This window comes from Ranitomeya variabilis, chromosome 3 (genome assembly GCF_051348905.1).
Source record: "Ranitomeya variabilis isolate aRanVar5 chromosome 3, aRanVar5.hap1, whole genome shotgun sequence".
NCBI classification, from domain to species: Eukaryota; Metazoa; Chordata; class Amphibia; order Anura; family Dendrobatidae; genus Ranitomeya; species Ranitomeya variabilis.
Genome location: NC_135234.1, coordinates 549,329,607 through 549,355,419, shown reverse-complemented (window position 1 = coordinate 549,355,419; position 25,813 = coordinate 549,329,607). Strand labels below are relative to the sequence as shown.

Genomic DNA, 25,813 nt, shown 5'->3' with positions numbered 1-25,813 from the left:
GAGTTTATTTGAAAAACAAAACAATTAAATCGTTTTGACACTTAAATCCAATTTGCATAATAACTTGGAACACAGTGTAGATATGACAACTCTGCCACATCACTGTTCCTGCTCTGCCGCTGTTGTTCCAACTCCGCTACTCTGTCATTATTCACCGCTCTCCAATGATATTGCCTAGCTGCACCAACTCCATCTGCCCGTGCTGCATTAGAGCTGCTCATCTGGACCAATAGCTTCCACATCTCCTAGTGAGATGTAACAGTAGGTACCTTATGTCAGCACGGAGCATACCTACCGTTCATGTCCATCGGGTGCCAGATTATTGTCTCATTCTTATGTGAAGCAATGAAAACCACGTAACAGCACAGAGAGCACCTACAGCTCCACAGTGCAAAGGGGCCATCTCTGGGCTCACAGCTATAACCAATGCATGGACTTCCGCTAAAGAAAATGACCGCCGACAGTAAAGAGACCGTCTGATTTTTGTCAGATCCCATGATATGAAACCATGAAGTGAGGACATAAAAATGCTTTTACAGTTCTGAGCAGACACTCACGCTCAGGTTTCTGTAGTACAACATCCAACATCCAACACTGAAGTTAGAAAGGAATATGTAGAAGATGGACACAACGGAAGCTACATGCATGGGACTTCTCTCAGTAAGGCCTCATTCAGACCTCGGTGATCTTATTCGTACGCAAAGAACGGTTTGATGTTTAATGTTTCCTCAAGGATTTTCTAGTAGCCTCCCAAAAATTGCAGCTCTGCTCCTGTCACTGCAATGTGAAATACGGGCAGCACACGGATTATACACATGTGGCATCCATGTACTGTCCAGGATTTTCACGGACCAACAGCCTTGTATTGGTAATGTTGATCCGTGACTCGGATCAAAATCAGGCATATGTCGGTGATTTTCTGTGGACACACAGTCTGAGAAAAAACACACACATGTGAACAGCACCATATGCTACAATGGGTACGTCTTGTAGTTTTATATCCATTAAAAATACAGACTACACATTAGGCTGGAGTCACACTAACCGTATAAAAAAAAAATCGGCCGAAAATCGCACAAATGTTCCCGAACAGTGATCCGTATGTAATCCGTTTGCAATGCGAGAATGTGATTTCCTCACATCTAGTAAGAGTGCGATATCTGTATGGCATCCGCATGCAATGCGATTTTAACATCAGCTTTTACATACAGCAGTTCTCTCTATGTAAGAGCTCATGTTAAAATTGCATTGCATACTGATGCCATACGGATGTCACACTGATGGTCCGTGTGGTGTGAGAGTTTTACTCGCACCCATAGACTTGAATTGGCGTGTCTCGCTGACAATCGCAGAAAACAACGGATGATAGGAGCTGCCCCATAGATTAACATTGGGCCGAGTGCTATGCGATTTTTTATCACACTGCACTCGTCCGTATTAGGGTCTAGTGTGACTCCGGCCTCAGGCTAAGGGTATGTGCGCATGTTAAGTATTTGAGCAGACATTTTGGCACAATTTCTACATCTTTTGGCAGGAAAAACGCACCATAAATTACGCATGCTTTTGCAGCATTTTTGGTGCAGATTTTCCCTCACTTATTAGTATGGGTGAAATCTGGAGCAAAAACGCTGAAAGAATTGACATCCTGCAGATTTACATCTGTGCAAATCTGTGAGGAAAAAAAATAAGCAACGTGAGCATGAGATTTCAGGAATCTCATTAATTTAGCTGGAACTCGGAAATCCTTCAGGTTTTGTAACAAAACTGTACAGAAAAAACACGAGACAAATACGCAACATGTGCACAGACCCTATGGTTATGATGATATCGACAGGTTCGGAGAACACTTTAATGTGCATTGGGCACAGCTCCAATTTCAGACTGCCGATTTTTGTTCTCTCAGAAATAAGCCATCGGCGGAGAGGTCTGTTGGTGGCTTTCGCACAGGAGCACTTGACTGAGTGCTCCTGTGTTTGGGAGAACAGCCAAGATGGCTGTTGGACCGAAGTTTGGCCAAAGCATTTTCTGGCTGACAGCCATCTAATGCTTATTGTTGGCTTTACTCCAAAAATAGATATAAATAGGATATGGAACATGAGCTACTGTTTCATTGTATATTTTATCTCAGCCTACAAAAATTCTAAAACGCTAAAAAATGACATGTAAGGGAGATACAAGATGGCCTGTAGAGCAATACCTGGTGCTTCTCCTTGTCATGTTCCTGGTGAAGTAGATGGATGCGCTTTCCCCACTTTTCTTCCTTCAAGGGAAAAATAGAAATAGAAACATTCATTTCAATGTCTAGAACAGTGGTCCCCAACCTTCTTAAAGGGAATCTGTCACCCCAAAATTCGCCTATAAGCTAAGGCCACTGCCATCAGGGGCTTATCTACAGCATTCTGTAATGCTGTAGATAAGCCCCCGATGTATCCTGCAAGATAAGAAAAACAAGTTAGATTATACTCACCCAGGGGCGGTCCCGCTGCAGTCCGGTCCGATGGGCATCGCAGTCCGGGTCTGGAGTCTCCCATCTTCATACGATGACGTCCTCTTCTTTTCTTCCTGTCGCGGCTCCGACGCAGGCGTACTTTATCTGCCCTGTTGAGGGCAGAGCAAAGTACTGCAGTGCGCAGGCCCGGCAAAGGTCAGTAATTTCATGACCCGGGGTATTTTCGTTCTTTGGTCCCCTCCTTCCCAGAGCCATAATTGTTTTATTTTTCTGTCAATATGGCCATGTGAGGGCTTATTTTTTGTGGGACAAGTTGTACTTTTGAACGACATCATTGGTTTTAGCATGTCGTGAAACAGAAAACGGGAAAAAAATTCCAAGTGCGGTGAAATTGCAAAAAAAGCGCAATCTCACACTTGTTTTTTGCTAGGTTCACTAAATGCTAAAACTATCCTGCCATTATGATTCTCCATGTCATTACGAGTTCATAGACACCAATCATGTCTAGGTTCTTTTTTATCCAAGTGGTGAGAAAAAATTCCAAAGTTTGCAAAAAAATTAAAAAAAATGATGCCATTTTTTGTGATCTCGGGTCGGGTGAGGGCTTATTTTTGGTGGCGAGCTGATGTTTTTAATTATACCATTTTGGTGCAGATACGTTCTTTTGATCACCCGTTATTGCATTTTAACCCCTTCAGGGTGGCGCACATATCAATCTGGCATCAATAACCATAGAGGTCTCAAAGAGACCTCTGGTTGTTGTGCCGATGCGCCAATGACCCCCCGATCACGTGATGGGGGTCACCGGTGTGCGCATTTCTGTCCGGATGGCCGCAAGCACTTGTTAAATGCCACTGTGCGAGTTTGACAGCGGCATTTAACTAGTCAATAGGTGTGGGTGGATCGTGATTCCACCCGCGCCTATTGCGGGCACATGTCAGCTGTTCAAAACAGCTGACATGTCCCGGCTTTGATGCGGGCTCACCGCTGGAGACAACATCAAAGGGGGTTCTGCCCTGGGACGTACTATTCCGTCCGATGGCACAAAGGGGTTAAATATGTGTTCACATATTGTGAACACATATTTAATAGGGATCCATTTAGGATCCAAAAGAGCCGGACTGCCCATCACTAATCGGCGGCACTCAGCGCACTAGACACATCAGGAGGTGGAGCCCACTCCCCCTCGCACACTGAGAGGGGTGACATCACCAGCAAGGAGGAGGAGGCAACCTTAACCTCTTCATGGCTCGTCATCCTCCTCCTATACTTCATCCTGTTCCTACCTGTCTGCTTTACACTGCACTCGCGCACCGAAGAACAGAGAGCCACAAACCACACAGCAGGGGCCCACGAGGTTGGAGATCCCTGGTCTAGAATAACTGTAGAAAGTGTAATTGGAGATGACTATGGTAACGATACCTGAACTTCAAGCAGTTCCTTCACACTCTGAATGTCATGAGGACATTTGGATTTGCCCTCTCCTGTATCACTCGTTGGGCTCTCCTGAAGAACGCCAAGGCCAGATCTCCTGTGCAGACTGTCTTTCTTAATATCATGGAGCTCCTGAAATTGACATTGGTATATTTGTTAGTTCAAATTACATCACAGGGAAGAATGAGGGCTACAATTTATATTCTCTGGAACAATGTTGTGTCCTCTTGTATCAAAGGAAGAACTGATGTTTATGGCGGCTATCCGGCAGCACATGGAGACATTTGAATATACTGTCGCCATGGCATCTCTTGTGAAGTTTGTATGTGTTCTGTCTCCGCCATCTAATTTGTTCATACCTTTGTTTGTAGTGTTTTGGCTCCCTCTAGCGGTCAGAGTCTTGTTCACAGTTCTATTTCTGTTTTTTCTATTTTTCCATGTCTGATTCTCCTCCCCCTTTGCAAAGCATTATGGTAGCTCAGCCTACATCTCCCTCCATTTTCTCTTCACTTCCTTCAGTCTGCCTTCAAGGAAAGACGCTTGCACTTCATCCCCCTTGTGATTGCATTGCCGGTATGTCTTTATGTTTTCTGTAGATAATTTCTGCTCTATATTAGCCTAGCTTAGTTGTATTCCTAGTTCAGTTACTAGCTTTCTAAATGTTATGCATAATGTACATTATGTGTAGTATGTATTTCTTCTATACCATGCACTGATTCTATGTATATCATTGTTTACAGTTTCACCGCATCAATATACCATTACGTTTAATAAAGCACAGACTCAACCACAGTCTCCTTATTGGACTCCGGTATAGCGGTTTAGCTGCCTGTATAGCTACGTGAGCATGCCTTATTTAGTGAGGACAGAACAGTGAAACGGCAGCCATCCAACTAGTGGGATTCAAGTCACCAGCTACACAGAGACTGGATACAGCTACAGCAATCTCTGCACAGCCAAGCACTTTCCCAAGAAACCATGTCTCACAAATCACACAGGACAAGATCTGTTACTTCCGTCTCCTCAAAGACAACATCTATCAGCAACGCGGTCGCCATTGCCCGCGCAAATGCTGAAGCCGCCAAAATGCGAACGAGCTTTGCTGACCAAGAGATGCAACTTAAGTTAGAGAAAGCACGCATAGAAGATGAGAGAGCCGATCAAGAGAGAAGGTCGCAGTTAGAGAAGGCACGTGTGGATGCCGCCTTAGAAAGTCTAGCGGCAAAAAGGGAAGCTGCCGCAGCCCTCGCTGAAGCAGAATCGCTAGAAGCCATGCAAAATCCCAAGCTGCACAGCCAAAGCAGTATGTCGAGTCTGGAGTTTCCACTGCAAGACTCACCACAACGCATATCTCAGTATGTTAATGAACTTCCTGATCCAAACTATAACCCTGAACCAGTATCAAAACAAGAATATGACGTCTCCAGCGAAGTGAACGAGAGTCGTCATGAGGCTCAGCTCCAGGACAGAAAAACTCGAAAACGTGAGGCAAAACAACTCTGCTAATGACTACCTTGCCCCTCACCAGGTAACCAACGTGGATCACCCTGCTGACACACCGTACATCAGACCGAAGCAATACAACACCGGCTGGCACCACCCTGAGGATACTAACAAGTACGAACGCACCTCACATCACTATCAGGGCGACACATCACCAGTGTGCTCCCCTGACAACCGGTTCACGACAGAATTTGCCAAGTTCTTCACGACGTGAACTGGTTGCCAAGGGACTCATGAAATTCACTGACCGAGCTGAAGGTTACAGAGCTTGGAAAGCTTCCTTTCAAAATGTCACTAGAGACTTGGGGCTACAACACAGGGAAGAGATAGACCTGTTAGTCAAATACCTGGGAGAAGAGTTAGTCAAACACGCAGTAAGGATCAGAGACATTAATATAAACCGCCCTGAGACTGGCCTCAAAGAGATCTGGAAGAGGCTGGATGAGTGTTACGGCTCAGCAGAAGTAATAGCAAGAGCCTTGTTCAAAAGAATCGATGACTTTCCTAAAATATCTAACAAAGGTCTCCAGAAACTTAGAGAACTAAGCGACCTGCTAATGGAAGTCCAAGTTGCCAAATATGAAGACGACCTACAGGGACTTGCATTCCTCGACACAGCCAGAGGTGTTACCCTATAGTCCAAAAGTTGCCCTACAATCTACAGGAGAGGTGGCTTACACATAGTTCCACGTACAAATACAAACACAGTGTTCCATTCCCTCCCTTCTCCATTTTTGTAGACTTTATACACCAACAAGCGAGAATTAGAAACGATCCGAGCTTTGACTTTGCAATACCATATGCCACACCGACACCACCTGCAAATCCACGCAGAACATCTGTGGCAGTACACAAGATTTATGTTTCTTCTTCAGGTTCTAATTACAGGTCTGCTAGCTGCTCCCAATCAGAGACAAAGGTGCAGGACCCTGACAAGCAGTACCCACTTCATCAGAAGCCTCATCCCTCCTGAAATGCAGAGCCTTCAGAGGAAAATCTATGCCAGATCGCAGAAGCTTCCTGAAAGAAAACGGTATCTGCTACAAGTGCTGCTCGTCCACAAATCATCTCGCCAAGGATTGCAAGGTCAGTGTAAAATGCACAGAATGTGGCACCACAGATCATAACACCGCTCTACACCCTGTCCCAGCTCCATAGAGTACACAAAACACGCCAGCTGACAGTGAGCATGGCGGGGAGGACAATGAACACTGATACAGCTACGCCAGAGATCACTTCACAATGTACAGAAGTCTGCAAAGGGACAATAGACAGTAGGTCCTGTACAAAAATATGCCTTGTCAGAGTGTACCCAAAAGGCCATAGAGACCAAGCTGTAAGACTGTATGCTATCTTGGGTGATCAAAGTAATCGATCCTTGGCTAGATCAACATTCTTTGACCTATTCAACATCAAAGGGCCAAGCACTCCCTACTCAGTAAAGACGTGTGCAGGTACTGTGACAACAGCAGGCAGGAAAACTACTGACTACCAAATCGAGTCATTAGACGGACAATTCTGCCTACCACTACCTACGATCATCGAATGTAACCAGATCCCAGACAACATATCTGAAATCCCTACTCCAGATGTAGCAATCCATCACGCTCACTCGAAACGCATAGCACACCTTATACCGGAACTCGACCATCAGGCCCAGATAATCCTGCTGTTGGGGAGAGATATAATGCAGGTTCATAAAGTGCGACGTCATATCAACGGACACCACAATGCTCCCTATGCCCAAAGGCTAGACCTAGGATGGGTCATAATTGGCAACGTATGCTTGGGACGCATGCACGCCCCATCTTCTGTGATAAGCATGCTGACAAATACATTGGAGAAAGGACGACCATCTCTGTTTCAACCTTGTAACGATGAGTTCCATGTCAGGGAACTGCCACACAGCATCCAACTGCCCAACCATTCAATAGACTTTACTCACGACAGCAGTATAGTGTCGGGAAGTTATGAGGATCGGTTAGGGTGCACAGTCTTCCAGAGAACTAAGCAGGACAACCAAGTGGCAATGTCGGTAGAGGACAAGTTGTTCTTAGAGGTAATGGACAAGGAACTTGTTAAAGATGAGACCAACAGCTGGGTCACACATCTTCCCTTCAAAACCCACAGACCACGTCTACCGAACAACAGAAATCAGGCATTACAACGTTTCTCCTCTCTCAAACGTAATCTACAAAAGAAACAAGAGATGAAAGATCACCTTTTCTCTTTCATGTCAAAGATTTTCTAAAACTGTCACGCAGAACTAGCTCCTACTCTCAAAGGCTCTGAAGAATGCTGGTTCCTACCCATGTTCGGAGTATATCACCCTAAGAAACCAGGCCAGATTAGAGTTGTGTTCGATTCCAGTGCCAAGTTTAATTATGCCTCCCTGAATGACGTTCTACTGACAGGACCAGACCTCAATAACAAACTGCTGGGAGTACTTATGCACTTCCGTAAGGATTCCATTGCCTTCATCGCTGACATCCAGCAAATGTTCCATTGTTTCCTTGTGTGAGAGAGAGACAGGAACTTCCTAAGATTCTTCTGGTACAGAGACAATGATCCTACTAAAGAAGTCACAGAGTATCGCATGAGAGTGCACATCTTTGGCAACAGTCCTTCACCTGCAGTCGCCATTTACGGACTCAAAAGGTCGGCTCAGGAAGGAGAAGCAGAATATGGAGCAGATGTCAGACAAATCATAGAAAAGGACTTTTATGTCGACGACTGTCTGAAAGCCATGCCTTCAAATGAGACTGCCAGTCTTCTCAGGAGAGCCCAGGACATGCTTGCCTGCTCGAACCTTAGGCTTCATAAAATAGCCTCAAACAGCCAAGAACTCATGGAAGCATTCCCTTCTCAGGACTTATAAAATGGTCTCAGAGACCTGGACCTGGGGTCAGACCCCGTACCAATGCAACGCAGCCTCGGGCTTCTCTGGAATCTACAGTCAGACACTTTCACCTTTCAGGTCAGCCAGGAAGAAAGGCCTTTCACACGTAGAGGCGTCCTGTCTACCATCAACAGTCTGTACGATCCCTTGGGTTTTGCAGCTCCTGTTACTATACAAGGCAGGCCCTACTAAGAGACTTAACTAGGGAAACATCTGACTGGGATGCACCTCTGCCACCTGATAAGAGGAACCAGTGGGAAGGGTGGAAGAACTCGTTAGCGGCACTCTCCAACCTGAATGTGCCAAGACCATAAGCCCCTGTGTCATCTACTGAAATACAAAGCCAAAGACTGTACGTATTTGCAGATGCTTCTGTCAAAGCAATTGCCGCTGTTGCCTACCTCAAAACTGTAGACTCCAAATGTCAGTGCCACATTGGTTTCATTATGGGAAAGGCCAAACTCGCACCACAACCAGAGCACACTATACCCAGGTTAGAGCTTTGTGCCGCAGTCCTAGCTGTTGAGTTAGCGGAGTTCATCACATCCGAAATGGATATCGACTTGACACAGGCCAAGTTCTACTCAGAAAGCAAAGTAGTCCTGGGATATATCCACAACGAAACCAGGCGATTCTACATTTATGTCAATAACAGAGTGCTACGAATCAGGAGATCAGTTCATCCGAAGCAGTGGCATTACATACCCATGGACCAGAATCCCGCAGATCACGCAACTAGGACAGTTGACGCAAGTCGACTAGGAAGCACAACATGGCTCTCAGGACCAAAACTATTGTACATTGAGGAATGTTTTCCAGACACCTTTGAACTAGTAGGAGAGGATTCAAATGCTGAAATCCGCCCTCAGGTGTCTACACTTCATACAATGACCACTGTTATCCAGCTTGGATCTTGCAGGTTCAACAGATTCTCAAGTTGGAAGTCACTTACTCGAGCCATTACCTGCCTAACTCATATAGCTCGCTCATTCAGGGCCACCAGAACTTGTGGCACAGAAAAACGTAAAGGTTGGCATCTTTATAAAAATACCTATGTTACTTCCGACTTAGAATTCTCTAGAAATCACATCATCCTCACTGTTCAAAGAGAAACCTACTTTGCAGAAATTCAATGTCTTATTAACAAAGCTCCAATACCAGTGAGCAGCGCATTGAGAAAACTTGACCCATTCATCGACAACAGCGGCCTGCTTAGAGTAGGAGGTCGACTCAAAGAAGCTGAAATGGAGTTTGTGGAGAAATTCCCTCTTATATTTCCCGTAAAATGTCATGTTGCCTACCTAATCGTACAACACTATCACAATCTGGTCAAGCGCCAATGGAGACAGGTACAAAGTCTTGCAAATACTTTCTGGGACAGGTGGCGCAAACAATATTTGTCTACCCTGCAGCCACGGACGAAGTGGCAATCTACTAAGCCTAATCTGAGCATAGGTGACCTTGTTCTTGTGAAAGACTGTCAAATTCACCGGAACCAGTGGCCACTTGATCTAGTTACCGCAACATTCCCGAGCAAGGACGGCAACATCCGCAAAGTTGAACTAAGGATGACCAAAGGGAATGAACCTAAGACATTTTCCAGACCGGTATCCGAACTGTTCCTATTGTTGCCTTCAGAACAAAGGAGTAGTGACATCCGTTGATGTCAGACGGGGAGTGTTCTGTCTCCGCCATCTAATTTGTTCATACCTTTGTAGTGTTTTGGCTCCCTCTAGCAGTCAGAGTCATGTTCACAGTTCTATTTCTGTTTTCTCTATTTTTCCATGTCTGATTCTCCTCCCCCATTGCAAAGCATTATGGTAGTTCAGCCTACATCTCCCTCCATTTTCTCTTCACTTCCTTCAGTCTGCCTTCAAGGAAAGACGCTTGCACTTCATCCCCCTTGCGATTGCATTGCCGGTATGTCTTTATGTTTTCTGTAGATAATTTCTGCTCTATATTAGCCTAGCTTTGTTGTACTCCCAGTTCAGTTACTAGCTTTCTAAATGTTATGCATAATGTACATCATGTGTAGTATGTATTTCTTCTATACCATGCACTGATTCTATGTATATCATTGTTTACAGTTTCACCGCATCAATATACCACTACGTTTAATAAAGCACAGACTCAACCACAGTCTCATTATTGGACTCCGGTATAGTGGTTTAGCTGCCTGTATAGCTACGTGAGCATGCCTTATTTAGTGAGGACAGAACAGTATCTATGTGGCTATTCTTCACCATTAATTTACAGATATTATCATCATTGTCCCCGATGAGGCTCAAAATATAAATTCCCAATCAGTATGTCTTGGGAGTGTGGGAGGAAACCTACGCAAACACGGGGAGCACATAAAAACTCCTTGCAGATGTTGTCCTTGGTGACATTTAAACCCAGGCATCAGCAAAGCGACAGTGCTAACCACTGAGCCACCGTGCCGCCCTTGAAAACATATGCCACTGAGAACACTACAACTGGCAGTGTTTGTACATGAAGTCAGAGCTTAGAAAAGCATGTCATAGAGAAGAAGGTGAGCAGAATGATCTACAGATCTGTGGGAAAAGATTCAATATAACTTGGTTTTTCTTCAGTGTAATTCCTGGTGCTTGTATTCACAAGTCCACTAGGCGGTGGGTTACTGAATGTTGCCTTGGCTGCAACTGATTTCTTACAGAGCATCCTGAGATGATCTGTAACACTCTACATCATGTTCTGTTGTCCCCACAAACTAGAGGTGCCCTTTCACTTCGGCCCTTCAGCATGGCACGTGGCTTGCATGTCCATTTACAAAGTACCATATTGAAACCTAGCTCAGTATACATTGAACGATCCCTAAATAGCTGTGAGGGTAAAAAGACATCTAAAAAATAAGATTTTTTTATCACATAAAACCAAAAATGGCCACTTACATTTTCCAAAGAGGAATTCTTAGATGTCACTTCTTTAAGCTCTTTCATAAACATCTCTCGCACTTTGTTCAATTCATCTTCAAATTTCTCTCTTTCTTCTTTTTTCCAATCATCAAACTTTCTCAACACGTCCTGCTCCATTGTTTTCTTCTGTTCATTTCCTTGTATCTATAGAAAAAGGATCCATGCACATTTACAATACAGCATAAAGAAGGACCCTGCTCTCTGATCCCTACAGAGCTTTAATTTGACTAATTTATGGCACTCTTCTGCTTCATTAACACATCCATTGTCCTAGACCATGATGCACTGACCGGGGTCAAGTCTTCTGACCTGAACTTAACAGCCTCGCAGGCATAAATGGGGCTGTCAAGTTGGGGTCAGGAGTTCCAGGATCGGTCTGTGCATCCCAGTCTGTATTCAGAATAAGACAAATGATTTGGGGAATCCAGCCTTCAATGAAGGACTCTCCCCCATTAACTCTGTATGGCCTTAGTATATATGCACTTAGGACTTATTTGTACATTAGCAACTTATTCCCATCTTATAAAGTGATACTATATAATGTAGCTTGGATATGACATCACTTTTTGATTGGTGAGGGGACGGGGAGCTACATCAGTACAACAGCCCCTTCAGTCTCAGGATTGGTGGTGTTCCCAGACACTAATCATAAAGTGATGGCGCATCCTAGCTATCATACGCCATCACTTTTAAAAAGATCTCTTAGGCTGGTTTCACACTTGTGTTTTTGTCTGCATGCGTTTTTAAAAAAAAACGCATGTGTGAAAAACGCATGTAAACGCGGTAAAACGCATGCGTTTTTTAGACGCATGCGTTTTTATAGAAAAACACAAGAAAACACAAGAAAACACAAGAAAAAACAAGAAAACCCTAACCCTACCCCTACCCCTAAACGTGACTGAAATACGTGGCACTGAAATACGTGCAACTGAAATACGTGGTACTTAAATACGTGGCACTCAAATACGTGGCACGTGGCACTTAAATACGTGGCACGTGGCACTTAAATATGTGCCACGTGGCACTTAAATACGTGGCACGTGGCACTTTAATACGTGGCACGTGGCACTTTAATACGTGGCACGTGGCACTTTAATACGTGGCACGTGGCACTTAAATATGTGGCACGTGGCACTTAAATACGTGGCACATGGCATACGTGGCACTGAAATACGTGATACGTGGCACTTAAATATGTGGCACGTGGCACTTAAATACGTGGCATACGTGGCACTGAAATACGTGGCACGTGGCATACGTGGCACTGAAATACGTGGCACGTGGCACTTAAATACGTGGCACGTGGCATACGTGGCACTGAAATACGTGGCACGTGGCACTTAAATACGTGGCACGTGGCACTTAAATATGTGCCACGTGGCACTTAAATACGTGGCACGTGGCACTGAAATACGTGATACGTGGCACTGAAATACGTGGCAATATGACTGTCAGAAAATGTTCATTAAACGGTTAGGGGTGAGGTTAGGGGTAGAGTTAGGGTTAGGGTTTAGATCCCTTTATCACCTTGATGGTGGTGGGTGGCTTTTCAGTGTGTTTTCTGGTTTTTTTCTATAAAAACGCATGCGTTTTTAGCGCAAACAAACGCATGTGCTTAAAAACGCATGCGTTTACATAGACAGCAATGCATTTTTTTGCCGCGAAAAAACGCATGCGTTTTTCCGCGGCAAAAAAACGCGCAAGAAAATACTGCAGGTAGCATTTTTGAAAATGAACGCATGCAGACAAAAAACGCATGCGTTTGAAAACGCGACCAAACGCATGTGCAAAAAAACGCATGCGTTTTCAATGTTAAATATAGGAAAAAAAACGCATGCGTTTTTTGTGCAAAAAACGCTGCAGACAAAAACGCAAGTGTGAAACCAGCCTTACCTGTGAAAGCTTCTCTAAATGAGCTGCTTGTTCTGCCTCCAGATGACTTTTGGTAATCTGTAGTTCTTCTTTTAGCCACTTTATTTCATGCTGCAGTTTATTACTTGCCTGGATGTCCTGCTTTCCTTTAAAAAGAGAACACACCATTAGTAGTAGGAGAACACACAAACACACGTCCATCTGGCTGTTTCTGTATCTCACATTCTTTTCCCCATATGAATAGCAATAGATTCCCTTAGGATCACACTTTTATGTAATTGATCTACCATAAAATACACTGCTAAAAAAAATAAAGGGAACACTAAAATCCCACATCCTAGATATCACTGAATGAAATATTCCAGTTGTAAATCTTTATTCATTACATAGCGGAATGTGTTGAAAACAATAAAACCTAAAAATGATCAACGTAAATCACAATTAATATCCCACGGAGGTCTGGATTTGGAATGATGCTCAAAGTCAAAGTGGAAAATGAAGTTACAGGCTGATCCAACTTCAGTGGAAATGCCTCAAGACAAGGAAATGATGCTCAGCAGTGTGTGTGTGGCCTCCAAGTGCCTGTATGACCTCCCTACAACGCCTGGGCATGCTCCTGATGAGGCGGCGGATGGTCTCCTGAAGCATCTCCTCCCAGACCTGGACTAAAGCATCCGCCAACTCCTGGACAGTCTGTGATGCAACATGACGTTGGTGGATGGTGCAAGACATGATGTCCCAGATGTGTTCAATCGGATTCAGGTCTGGGGAACGGACGGGCCAGTCCATAGCTTCAATGCCTTCATCTTGCAGGAACTGCTGACACATTCCAGCCACATGAGGTCTAGCAATGTCCTGCATTAGGAGGAACCCAGTGCCAACTGCACCAGCATATGGTCTCACAAGGGGTCTGAGGATTTCATCTCAGTACCTAATGGCAGTCAGGCTACCTCTGGCGAGTACATGGAGGGCTGTGCGGCCCTCCAAAGAAATGCCACCCCACACCACTACTGACCCACTGCCAAACCGGTCATGCTGAAGGATGTTACAGGCAGATCGCTCTCCACGGCGTCTCCAGACTCTGTCACATGTGCTCAGTGTGAACCTGCTTTTATCTGTGAAGAGCACAGGGCGCCAGTGGCGAATTTGCCAATCCTGGTGTTCTGTGGCAAATGCCAAGCATCCTGCATGGTGTTGGGCTGTGAGCACAACCCCCAACTGGGGACGTCGGGCACTCAGACCATCCTCAAGGAGTCGGTTTCTAACCGTTTGTGCAGACATGCACATTTGTGGCCTGCTGGAGGTAATTTTGCAGAGCTCTGGAGGTGCTCCTCCTGTTCCTCTTTGCACAAAGGCTGAGGTAGCGGTCCTGCTGCTGGGTTGTTGCCCCATCCACGTCTCCTGGTAGCGCCTCCAGCCTCTGGACACTACGCCGACAGACACAGTAAACCTTCTTGCCACAGCTCGCATTGATGTGCCATCCTGGATGAGCTGCACTACCTGAGCCACTTGTGTGGGTTGTAGAGTCCGTCTCATGCTACCACGAGTGTGAAAGCACAACCAACATTCAAAAGTGACCAAAACATCAGCCAGAAAGCATTGGTACTGAGATGTGGTCTGTGGTGCCCACCTGCAGAACCACTCCTTTATGGCGTGTGTCTTGATAATTGCCAATAATTTCCATCTGTTGTCTATTCCATTTGCACAACAGCATGTGAAATTGATTGTCAAACAGTGTTGCTTCCTAAGTGGACAGTTTGAGTTCACAGAAGTTTTATTTACTTGGAGTTATATTCTGTTGTTTAAGTGTTCTCTTTATTTTTTTTGAGCAGTGTATATAGAGGCCTATGAGAAGTTCATTATACTATATAGAGGCCTCTGCGGAGTGCATTATACTATATAGAGGCCTCTGGGGAGAGCATTATACTGTAAAGAGGCTATGGGGAGTGCATTACCCTATATGGAGGCTTTTGGGGAGTGCATTATCCTATATGGAGGCCTTTGGGGAGTGCATTATACTATATGGAGGACTAAGTGAAGTGCATGATACTATATAGAGGCCTATGGGGAGTGCATTATGCTATATAGAGGCCTATGGGGATTGAATTATACTACACAGAGGCCTATGAGGAGTGTGTTATACTATATGAAGGCTTATGGGGAGTGTATTATACTATATGGAGAGCTACGGCACTAAATATACTATATGGAGAATTACGGCATACATTATACTATATGGAAGCCTATGGGGAGTGCATTACACTATAAGGAGGCGCACGGGGAGGACATTATACTATATGGAGGACTATGGGATACATTATACTATATGGAGGCCTAATAGGAGTGCATTATACTACAGAGAGACCTATGAGGAGTGCAGTATACTATACGGAGGACTATGGGATGCATAATACTATATGCGGGCTATTTAGAGGGACATCATACAATGTGGTGATTACAGAAAGGGAGCCATCATACAGTGTGGGAGCTCATGTGGGGACTTTGCACAGTGTGGGGGCCACCATACAGTGTTTGAGTCATCAAACAGTTTGGTGGCTACTAGGGTCAGTATACTGTATGGGGGAATTATACTGTGTATAGGGGAGCATCATACTGTGTAGAGGGGAGCTGTACAGTGGGAAGACTTGGAACATTATTTAATGTAAAGTGGGCACTTATTGTTATAGGGGCACTCTGGTCATTATGGCTGTCAAAGGGGTACACAGAGGGCATTATAACATTCTATGTGGCAAAATGTGGGCACTGTTTTCTAGGGCACTTACACAGAGAATTAATATATTCTAGTGGTTTGTTTTACCATCTAGAGGGCACACATATTAGGACACATAATAAGGACACATATGGCAGCAGCAGCTCAGCATTGGTGTATCAGCAGATGAGGCGTTTGTGCAGGTTGGGCATAGAGGGGGATGTTGCCTGAAATGTGAGAAGTCAGATGTGTTTGTTGTAATCTCTGCAGCCGAGTCCTGGCTGGAAGTTGTCATGTCGGTCTGGGCCAGATGGAAAAGACAGGAAAAGTGAATGACTCAATCAAAAAGAACTGCTGGATTTACAGGTGCCAAAACACTTCTGTGAATGTAGGCACTTGGTTAATCAACTGAGGTTCAGAGTGATAGATGCGGTTCCGATACAAAAGAGGGGTGGTGATAGGGTGAAGATGCTCAAAATGAAAGAATTTAGATGGATCTCTACCCTCAATACGTTGCAACCTAGGGATGTTAATATAGAATATAATCTACAAATGTGTGCACCTTAAACTTATTAGACCCTCCTTGGTGCTATCTAATCAGTGCATTTTTATTCTTTTATTGTGTTCACACATATTTATATATATATATTTTGTTTTGTTTGTTTTGGGGATTGATGGCCAGGGACAACTGGAGGATATGGGGACTGAGTGTCCCGAAGCAATATATGTGCCTGCCCTTCTATATTTTCCCAGTCCCCATACCCTCTGCTCCTTCCTCGTTTGTCATTATATGTGATTAAAGTTCATGCTATCCAAACATACTGTATGCTGCTCTGTTAACTATATCTTTTTATTGGCCATATGCCTAAGATCTGTGGACCTTATTTGATCAAGTGGGGGGATAAAGGGTTAACTTGTGCCTCTGCGCTCCTTTGTTGCCATGGATATTTTCCAGCTGGTGTGGGCGCGCAGTTTGCGCCTGTGTGTTGAGTCTGGGGCCGGCGAAGTAGACACGTGACGTAGGCATGTGAACGCTCGCCGTCCCTGGCCAGTGCGCATGCACACTCGCGCGGGTGGATGCCGGCGGCTGATCATTGCCACAAGTACATGTTCCAGGTCATGCATGGATGTGTGAGTAATTGTGATAGGCTATCCGAACCCAGGATTTAAGCGCCAATATCTTGGCCCTTATGCATTTGTGGATATAGCTTTATATATGTGTGATTTGAATCGCATAAGGGGATTGGTGGGAGGTCACTATGACTACCAGTATACATAATGCGGACTGACTGGTGAACACAGGAGGCTGGCTTCAAGAAAAATGATGTTTTCCCTATTTATGATTTCTTTTTTGATTTTTGATGTTTGTGATATTTATTGTTATGATACTAATGTATTTATGTGAACTTTTTTAGAATATTATGTGTTTTCTGTATTATATGAAGGTGGGCAGTACCTTGTTGGTGATTGGTGCATGTTTGTATCCACACTATATAAGGCTGCCATTTACTCTATGCTGTATACTTGATAAAGACCACTATTGTTAGAAATGTTGTATGATGGCGGAATAAAGGTTTTTCAAATTTTTTTTCACCTGGATTGGATGCTGTTCCTTTTCTTGGAGTCATTTATGTCCAATTGGGTCTTTGGACTTGGAGCATGCATCCTGATGCTTATCTGATGTGCTGTCTGCTTTTTGCTTTCAGTTAGAAAGAACGTCAGCTGTAGTCCGCTCTCCAGCGACCAACGATGCCGAGGTCCCCGGGTAACCAGGGTAAACATCGGGTTGCTAAGCGCAGGGCCGCGCTTAGTAACCCGATGTTTACCCTGGTTACCAGCGTAAAAGTAAAAAAAACAAACAGTACATACTCACCTGCGCGTCCCCCGGCGTCTGCTTCCTGACACTGACTGAGCTCCGGCCCTAACAGCACAGCGGTGACGTCACCGCTGTGCTTTCACTTTCACTTTAGGGCCGGCGCTCAGTAAGTGTCAGGAAGCAGACGCTGGGGGACGCGCAGGTGAGTATGTACTGTTTGGTTTTTTTACTTTTACGCTGGTAACCAGGGTAAACATCGGGTTACTAAGCGCGGCCCTGCGCTTGGTAACCCGATGTTTACCCTGGTTACCAGTGTAAAACATCGCTGGTATCGTTGCTTTTGCTTTCAAACACAACGATACACGGCGATCGGACGACCAAATAAAGTTCTGGACTTTATTCAGCGACATCACAGCAGGATCCTGATCGCTGCTGCGTGTCAAACTAAACGATATCGCTAGCCAGGACGCTGCAACGTCACAGATCGCTAGCGATATCATTACAAAGTCGTTTCGTGTGAAGGTACCTTAAGTGTAACTGTACTGTTATCTTTCATGTGTTCTGCAGAAGTGGTATCTACTACTATATGGTCACTATATGGCGATATTATCAGTGTTGCTCTTTGTATAGAGCTTTTTATTAGTAACAGCACAGTCATCAGCGGAGTTTCTCCTACATCCACCATAGTTGTAATCATGGTTACCTAGTTAGCAGGGCCAGCGTCAGCACCCAGCGCAACCAGGCAAGTGCTGGGGCCCTAGCGAGACGGGGGACCCATTTTGACAAGTGTGACCAACTGTTTACTATTGATGCTGCCTATGCAGCATGCGATGCTCCCGGCAGCTCCTGTTCCCAGTGATGCCTTGCGAAATGACCCCAGATGACGTAGGATCACGCGAGACTGCTACTTCATCACAGGTCATTGTCACAAGGCATCACTGGGAACGGGAGCCGGCGGGAGGATCGCTAAGGCCTGGACTGGATCCAGGGACGGCCAGAAGGCGAGTATATAACTATTTTTTTATTTTAATTCTTTATTTAACAGGGATAGGGTGCCCACACTGCTATATACTACGTGGCTGTGCTATATACTGCGTGGCTGTGCTATATACTACCCATTTTGCATTTTTACAAATGTTCTACGTTAATACTTTATAATGTTTAATTTAAAAAGTTTTCCATTAAAAAATTGTCATATTCAATGTATGCAGTTTTTTTCTTTGCAGCTAGTTTAGCTAACAATACATTGCCTACTGGTGACTGAGGAAGAGGGTGTAGGTCACAAAAAATGGCATATAAGGGGTTGACTTACAGTACAGACCAAAGGTTTGGACACACCTTCTCATTTAAAGATTTTTCTGTATTTTTACGACTATGAAAATTGTACATTCACACTGAAGGCATCAAAACTATGAATTAACACACGTGGAATTATATACTTAACAAAAAAGTGTGAAACAACTGAAAATATGTCTTATCTTCTAGGTTCTTCAAAGTAGCCACCTTTTGCTTTGATGACTGCTTTGCACACTTCTGGCATTCTCTTGATGAGCTTCAAGAGGTAGTCACCGGAAATGGTCTTCCAACAATCTTGAAGGAGTTCCCAGAGATGCTTAGCACTTGTCGGCCTTTTTGCCTTCACTCTGCGGTCCAGCTCACCCCAAACCATCTCTAATGAGTTCCGGTCTGGTAACTGTAGAGGCCAGGTCATCTGGCGTAGCCCCCATCACTCTCCTTCTTGGTCAAATAGCCCTTACACAGCCTGGAGGTGTGTTTGGGGTCATTGTCCTGTTGAAAAATAAATGATGGTCCAACTAAACGCAAACCGGATGGAATAGCATGCCGCTGCAAGATGCTGTGGTAGCCATGCTGGTTCAGTATTCCTTCAATTTTGAATAAATCCCCAACAGTGTCACCAGCAAAGCACCCCCACACCATCACACCTCCTCCTCCATGCTTCACGGTGGGAATCAGGCATGTAGAGTCCATCCGTTCACCTTTTCTGCGTCGCACAAAGACACGGTGGTTGGAACCAAAAATCTCAAATTTGGACTAGTCAGACCAAAGCACAGATTCCCACTGGTCTAATGTCCATTCCTTGTGTTCTTTAGCCCAAACAAGTCTCTTCTGCTTGTTGCCTGTCCTTAGCAGTGGTTTCCTAGCAGCTATTTTACCATGAAGGCCTGCTGCACAAAGTCTCCTCTTAACAGTTGTTGTAGAGATGTGTCTGCTGCTAGAACTCTGTGTGGCATTGACCTGGTCTCTAATCTGAGCTGCTGTTAACCTGCGATTTCTGAAGCTGGTGACTCGGATAAACTTATCCTCAGAAGCAGAGGTGACTTTTGGTCTTCCTTTCCTGGGTCGGTCCTCATGTGAGCCACATGTGAGTTTCTTTGCAGCGCTTGATGGCTTTTGCCACTGCACTTGGGGACACTTTCAAAGTTTGCCCAATTTTTGGGACTGACTGACCTTCATTTCTTAAAGTAATGATGGCCACTCGTTTTTCTTTACTTAGCTACTTTTTTCTTGCTATAATACAAATTCTAACAGTCTATTCAGTAGGAATATCAGCTGTGTATCCACCAGACTTCTGCACAACACAACTGATGGTCTCAACCCATTTATAAGGCAAGAAATCCCACTTATTAAACCTGACAGGGCACACCTGTGAAGTGAAAACTATTTCCGGTGACTACCTCTTGAAGCTCATCAAGAGAATGCCAAGAGTGTGCAAACAAAACAGTCATCAAAGCAAAAAGGTGGCTACTTTGAAGAACCTAAAATATAAGGCTACGTTCAGATTTGCGGCTAGCGCCGCAGCGTCGGGCGCCGCAGCGGCGCCGCATGCATCATGCGCCCCTATATTTAACATGGGGGCGCATGGACATGCGGTGCACTTGCTTTTTGCGCCGCATGCGTCCCTGCGGCGCCCGCGTCGGGGCGCGGAGGACGCAGCAAGTTGCATTTTTGCTGCGTCCAAATTCAATGGAAAAAAGGACGCATGCGGCGCAAAAAGCAGCGTTGTGCATGTGTTCACATTTGCGCTGTGCGTTGCGGCGGCGACGCTGCGGCGCACACCGCAAATGTGAACGTAGCCTTAGACATATTTTCAGTTGTTCCACACTTTTTTGTTAAATACGTATATAATTCCACGTGTGTTAATTCATAGTTTTGATGCCTTCAGTGTGAATGTACAATTTTCATAATAATGAAAATACAGAAAAATCTTTAAATGAGATGGTGTGTCCAAACTTTTGGTCTGTACTGTGTATAAAGCTAGTTAGGGTCCCACTCAGAAGTTTTGCCCCCCCCTCCCCCCGAACCAAAACTATAGCTATGCCTCTGCCCGCTGTCTTATATTGATGACCTATAAATATTTCAGTCCTCAAGAAACCCTTTGATACACATCTTTGGTGAACACATACAAAGAAAAAAAAAATCACATTTTCTTCAAAATATCAAAAATACACTTAAAAAAATAGTTCTTTAGTAGTCATTCTTAGAAATTCTGTAAAGTATTTTCTGTGCCAGCACTTGAGGCCTGAGTAATCTGGGCACATAAAATAGCTGACAGCTAGCTTGGTTCAAGAGTCATCAAGGACATAGCGTTTTATGTCCCTCTAAGAACAGACAATGCGCTGACAACTGGAAGTGACTGGCAACCATGAAACATACAGAGGGAAAATGACGGCTTTATTTTTGTAGAAAATAACACAGCCTCAAATTAAATGATATTCAGGCGAGAGAAGGTTCTTCTCTGACCCCAGTTATCTGCACAGCCACATCTACCTCATCTGACAGACTTTTCATCTCTTTTGTGCTCCCAACTAGTGTACCAGCTTTCAGCCGAGGCAGCAGGCTGGCAGACAAGTAATGAAATGTTCTGCTTCATCAACAAGGGCATTCATGTCTGACATAAGGAATAGTGCCAACGGAGCAGAACTCTTACAGACGCTGTGGAGCAGCTATACTGCACATTTCTCATAGCACCTTCCTCCACTCAAGAGCCCTCTGTGTCCATTTCTGCAATGTCACACAAAGTGTCCAATGTATGAATGATGCTTTTATAAGCAGAAACTCTTCAGGAGATACTGCACAGGCACCAAATGATATAAATTCTGCCGTCACTTCATAAATAAGCGAATAGTAACTGAAAAACTCCCAAAACTCATAAAAGCCTGGACTGGTCCACGATGAAAAGTTCTCTCCTGACGCCGACCTATCATAACAACACCTAAAAGATACTCAACAGCAAATATGTATATGAAATAATCTATCATATTCATTAATGGTCATATTATACATAAATATACATGCATTAACCCCTTCATGACCCAGCCTATTTTGGCCTTAATGACCTTGCCGTTTTTTGCAATTCTGACCAGTGTCCCTTTATGAGGAAATATCTCAGGAACGCTTCAACGGATCATAGCGATTCTGAGATTGTTTTTTCGTGACATATTGGGCTTCATGTTAGTGGTAAATTTAGGTCGATAATTTCTGAGTTTATTTGTGAAAAAAATGGAAATTTGGCAAACATTTTGAAAATTTCGCAATTTTCACAATTTGAATTTTTATTCTGTTAAACCAGAGAGTTATGTGACACAAAATAGTTAATAAATAACATTTCCCACATGTCTACTTTACATCAGCACAATTTTGGAAACAAATTTTTTTTTTGCTAGGAAGTTAAGGGTTAAAATTTGACCAGTGATTTCGCATTTTTACAACAAAATTTACAAAACCATTTTTTTTAGGGACCACCTCACATTTGAAGTCAGTTTGAGGGTTCTATATGGCTGAAAATACCCAAAAGTGACACCATTCTAAAAACTGCACCCCTCAAGGTGCTCAAAACCACATTCAAGAAGTTTATTAACCCTTCAGGTGTTTCACAGCAGCAGAAGCAACATGGAAGTAAAAAATGAACATTTAACATTTTAGTCACAAAAATGATCTTTTAGCGAAAAATTTTTTATTTTCCCAAGGGTAAAAGGAGAAACTGGACCACGAACGTTGTTGTCCAATTTGTCCTGAGTACGCTGATACCTCACATGTGGGGGTAAACCACTGTTTGGGCACATGGTAAGGCTCGGAAGGGAAGGAGCGCCATTTGACTTTTTGAATGAAAAATTATCTCCATCGCTAGCAGACACCATGTCACGTTTGGAGAGCCCCCGTGTGCCTAAACATTGGAGCTCCCCCACAAGTGACCCCATTTTGGAAACTAGACCCCCCAAGGAACTTATCTAGAAGCATAGTGAGCACTTTAAACTCTCAGGTGCTTCACAAATTGATCCGTAAATATGAAAAAGTACTTTTTTTTCACACAAAATTTCTTTTAGCCTCAATTTTTTCATTTTCACATGGGCAACAGGATAAAATGGATCCTAAAATTTGTTGGGCAATTTCTCCTGAGTACGTCGATACCTCATATGTGGGGGTAAACCACTGTTTGGGTGCACGGCAAGGCTCGGAAGGGGAGGCGTGCCATTTGACTTTTTGAATGGAAAATTAGCTCCAATCGTTAGCGGACACCATGTCGCGTTTGGAGAGCCCCTGTGTGCCTAAACATTGGAGCTCCTCTACAAGTGACCCCATTTTGGAAACTAGACCCCCCAAGGAACTTATCTAGATGCATAGTGAGCACTTATAAGCCCCAGGTGCTTCACAGAAGTTTATAACACAGAGCCGTCAAAATAAAAAATAATTTTTCTTTCCTCAAAAATGATTTTTTAGCCCACAATTTTTTATTTTCCCAAGGGTAACAGGAGAAATTGGACCCCAAAAGTTGTTGTCCAGTTTCTCCTGAGTACGCTGATACCCCATATGTGGGGGTAAACCACTGTTTTTGCACATGTCGGGGTTTGGAAGGGAAGTAGTGACGTTTTGAAATGCAGACTTTGATGGAATGCTCTGCGGGCGTCAGGTTGCGTTTGCAGAGCCCCTGATGTGCCTAAACAGTAGGAACTCCCCACAAGTGACTCCATTTTGGAAACTAGACCCCCAAGGGAACTTATCTAGATGTGTGGTGAGCACTTTGAACCCCCAAGTGCTTCACAGAAGTTTATAACGCAGAGCCGTGAAAATAATAAATGTGTTTCCTTTCCTCAAAAATATTTTTTTAGACCAGAATTTTTTATTTTTGCAAGGGTAACAGGAGAAATTTGACCCCAAAAGTTGTTGTCCAGTTTCTCCTGAGTATGCTGATACCCCATATGTGGGGGTAAACCACTGTTTGGGCACATGCCAGGGCTCGGAAGGGAAGTAGTGACGTTTTGGAATGCAGACTTTGATGGAATGGTCTGCGGGCGTCACATTGCATTTGCAGAGCCCCTGATGTGCCTAAACAGTAGAAACACCCCACAAGTGACCCCATTTTGGAAACTAGACCCCCCAAGGAACTTATCTAGATGTGTGATGAGCACGTTCAACCCCCAAGTGCTTCACAGAAGTTTACAACGCAGAGCCGTGAAAATAAAAAATCATTTTTCTTTCCTCAAAAAAGATGTTTTAGCAAGCAATTTTTTATTTTCACAAGGGTAACAGGAGAAATTGGGCCCCAATATTTGTTGCCCAGTTTGTTGTGAGTACGCTGATACCCCATATGTGGGGGTAAACCACTGTTTGGGCGCATGTCAGGGCTCGGAAGGGAAGTAGTGACATTTGAAATGCAGACTTTGATGGAATGGTCTGCGGGCATCACGTTGCATTTGCAGAGCCCCTGATGTGCCTAAATAGTAGAAACACCCCACAAGTGACCCCATTTTGGAAACTAGACCCCCGAAGGAACTTATCTAGATGTGTGGTGAGCACTTTCAACCCCCAAGTGCTTCACAGAAGTTAATAACGCAGAGCTGTGAAAATAAAAAATAATTGTTTTTTCCTCAAAAATTATGTTTTAGCAAGTAATTTTTTATTTTTGCAAGGGTAACAGGAGAAATTGGACCCCAACAGTTGTTGCCCAGTTTGTCCTGAGTACGCTGGTACCCCAAATGTGGGGGTACACCACTGTTTGGACGCACGTCGGGGCTTGGAAGGGAGGGAGCACCATTTTACTTTTTGAACGCAAGATTGGCTGGAATCAATGGTGGCGCCATGTTGCGTTTGGAGACCTCTGATGTGCCTAAACAGTGGAAACCCCTCAATTCTAACTTCAACACTAACCCCAACACACCCCTAATCCTAATCCTAACTGTAGCCATAACCCTAATCACAACCCTAACCCAACACACCCCTAACCACAACCCTAACCCCAACACACCCGTAACCCTAATTCCAACCCTAACCCTAATCCCAACCCTAACCACAACTGTAACCCCAACACACCCCTAACCCTATCCGTAACCCTAACCACAAGCCTAATCTTAACCCTATTTCCAACCCTAGCCCTAACTCCAACCCTAACTCTAATTCCAACCTTAACCGTAAGGCTATGTGCCCACGTTGCGGATTCGTGTGAGATTTTTCCGCACGATTTTTGAAAAATCTGCAGGTAAAAGGCACTGCGTTTTACCTGTGGATTTACAGCAGATTTCCAGTGTTTTTTTGTGCGGATTTCACCTGCGGATTCCTATTGAGGAACAGGTGTAAAACGCTGCGGAATCCTCACAAAGAATTGACATGCTGCGGAAAATACAACGCAGCGTTTCCGCACGGAATTTTCCGCACCATGGGCACAGCGGATTTGGTTTTCCATAGGTGTACATGGTACTGTAAACCTGATGGAAAACTGCTACGAATTCGCAGCGGCCAATCCGCTGCGGATCCGCGGCCAATCCGCTGCGGATCTGCAGCCAAATCCGCACTGTGTGCTCATGCCATAACCCTACCCGTAACCCTAACCCTAACCCTATCCCTAACCCTACCCCTAGTTCTAACCCTAGTTCTAACCCTAACCCTAGTGGAAAAAGAAAAAAAAAAATATTTTCTTTATTTTATTATTGTCCCTACCTATGGGGGTGATAAAGAGGGGGGGGGGGTTATTTCTTATTTTTTTATTTTCATCGCTGTGATAGAACCTACCACAGCGATCAAAATGTACTTTGTAATGAATCTGCCGGCCGGCAGATTCGGCGGGCGCACTGCGCATGCGCCCGCCATTTTGCAAGATGGCGGCGCCCAGGGAGAAGACGGACCGACTTCGGGAGGCTCGGTAAGTATGTGGGGGTGGGGGGGGGGTGGATCGGAGCAC

General features: G+C 44.4%; 1 protein-coding gene across 5 annotated transcripts in view; it reads right to left on the bottom strand.

Annotated features, from left to right (window-relative positions):
• Window positions 1–25,813, bottom strand: part of DZIP1 (DAZ interacting zinc finger protein 1) — a 151,217-nt gene that overhangs the window by 75,877 nt on the left and 49,527 nt on the right. For all 5 annotated transcript variants that reach the window (XM_077297159.1, XM_077297158.1, XM_077297161.1 and 2 more), the window contains exons 4-7: window positions 13,115–13,239; window positions 11,198–11,365; window positions 3,872–4,015; window positions 2,198–2,260 (exon numbers count right to left, since the gene is read on the bottom strand). In XM_077297159.1, coding sequence (XP_077153274.1) covers window positions 2,198–2,260; window positions 3,872–4,015; window positions 11,198–11,365; window positions 13,115–13,239 — 500 coding nt within the window. The remainder of the gene's footprint in view (window positions 1–2,197; window positions 2,261–3,871; window positions 4,016–11,197; window positions 11,366–13,114; window positions 13,240–25,813) is intronic.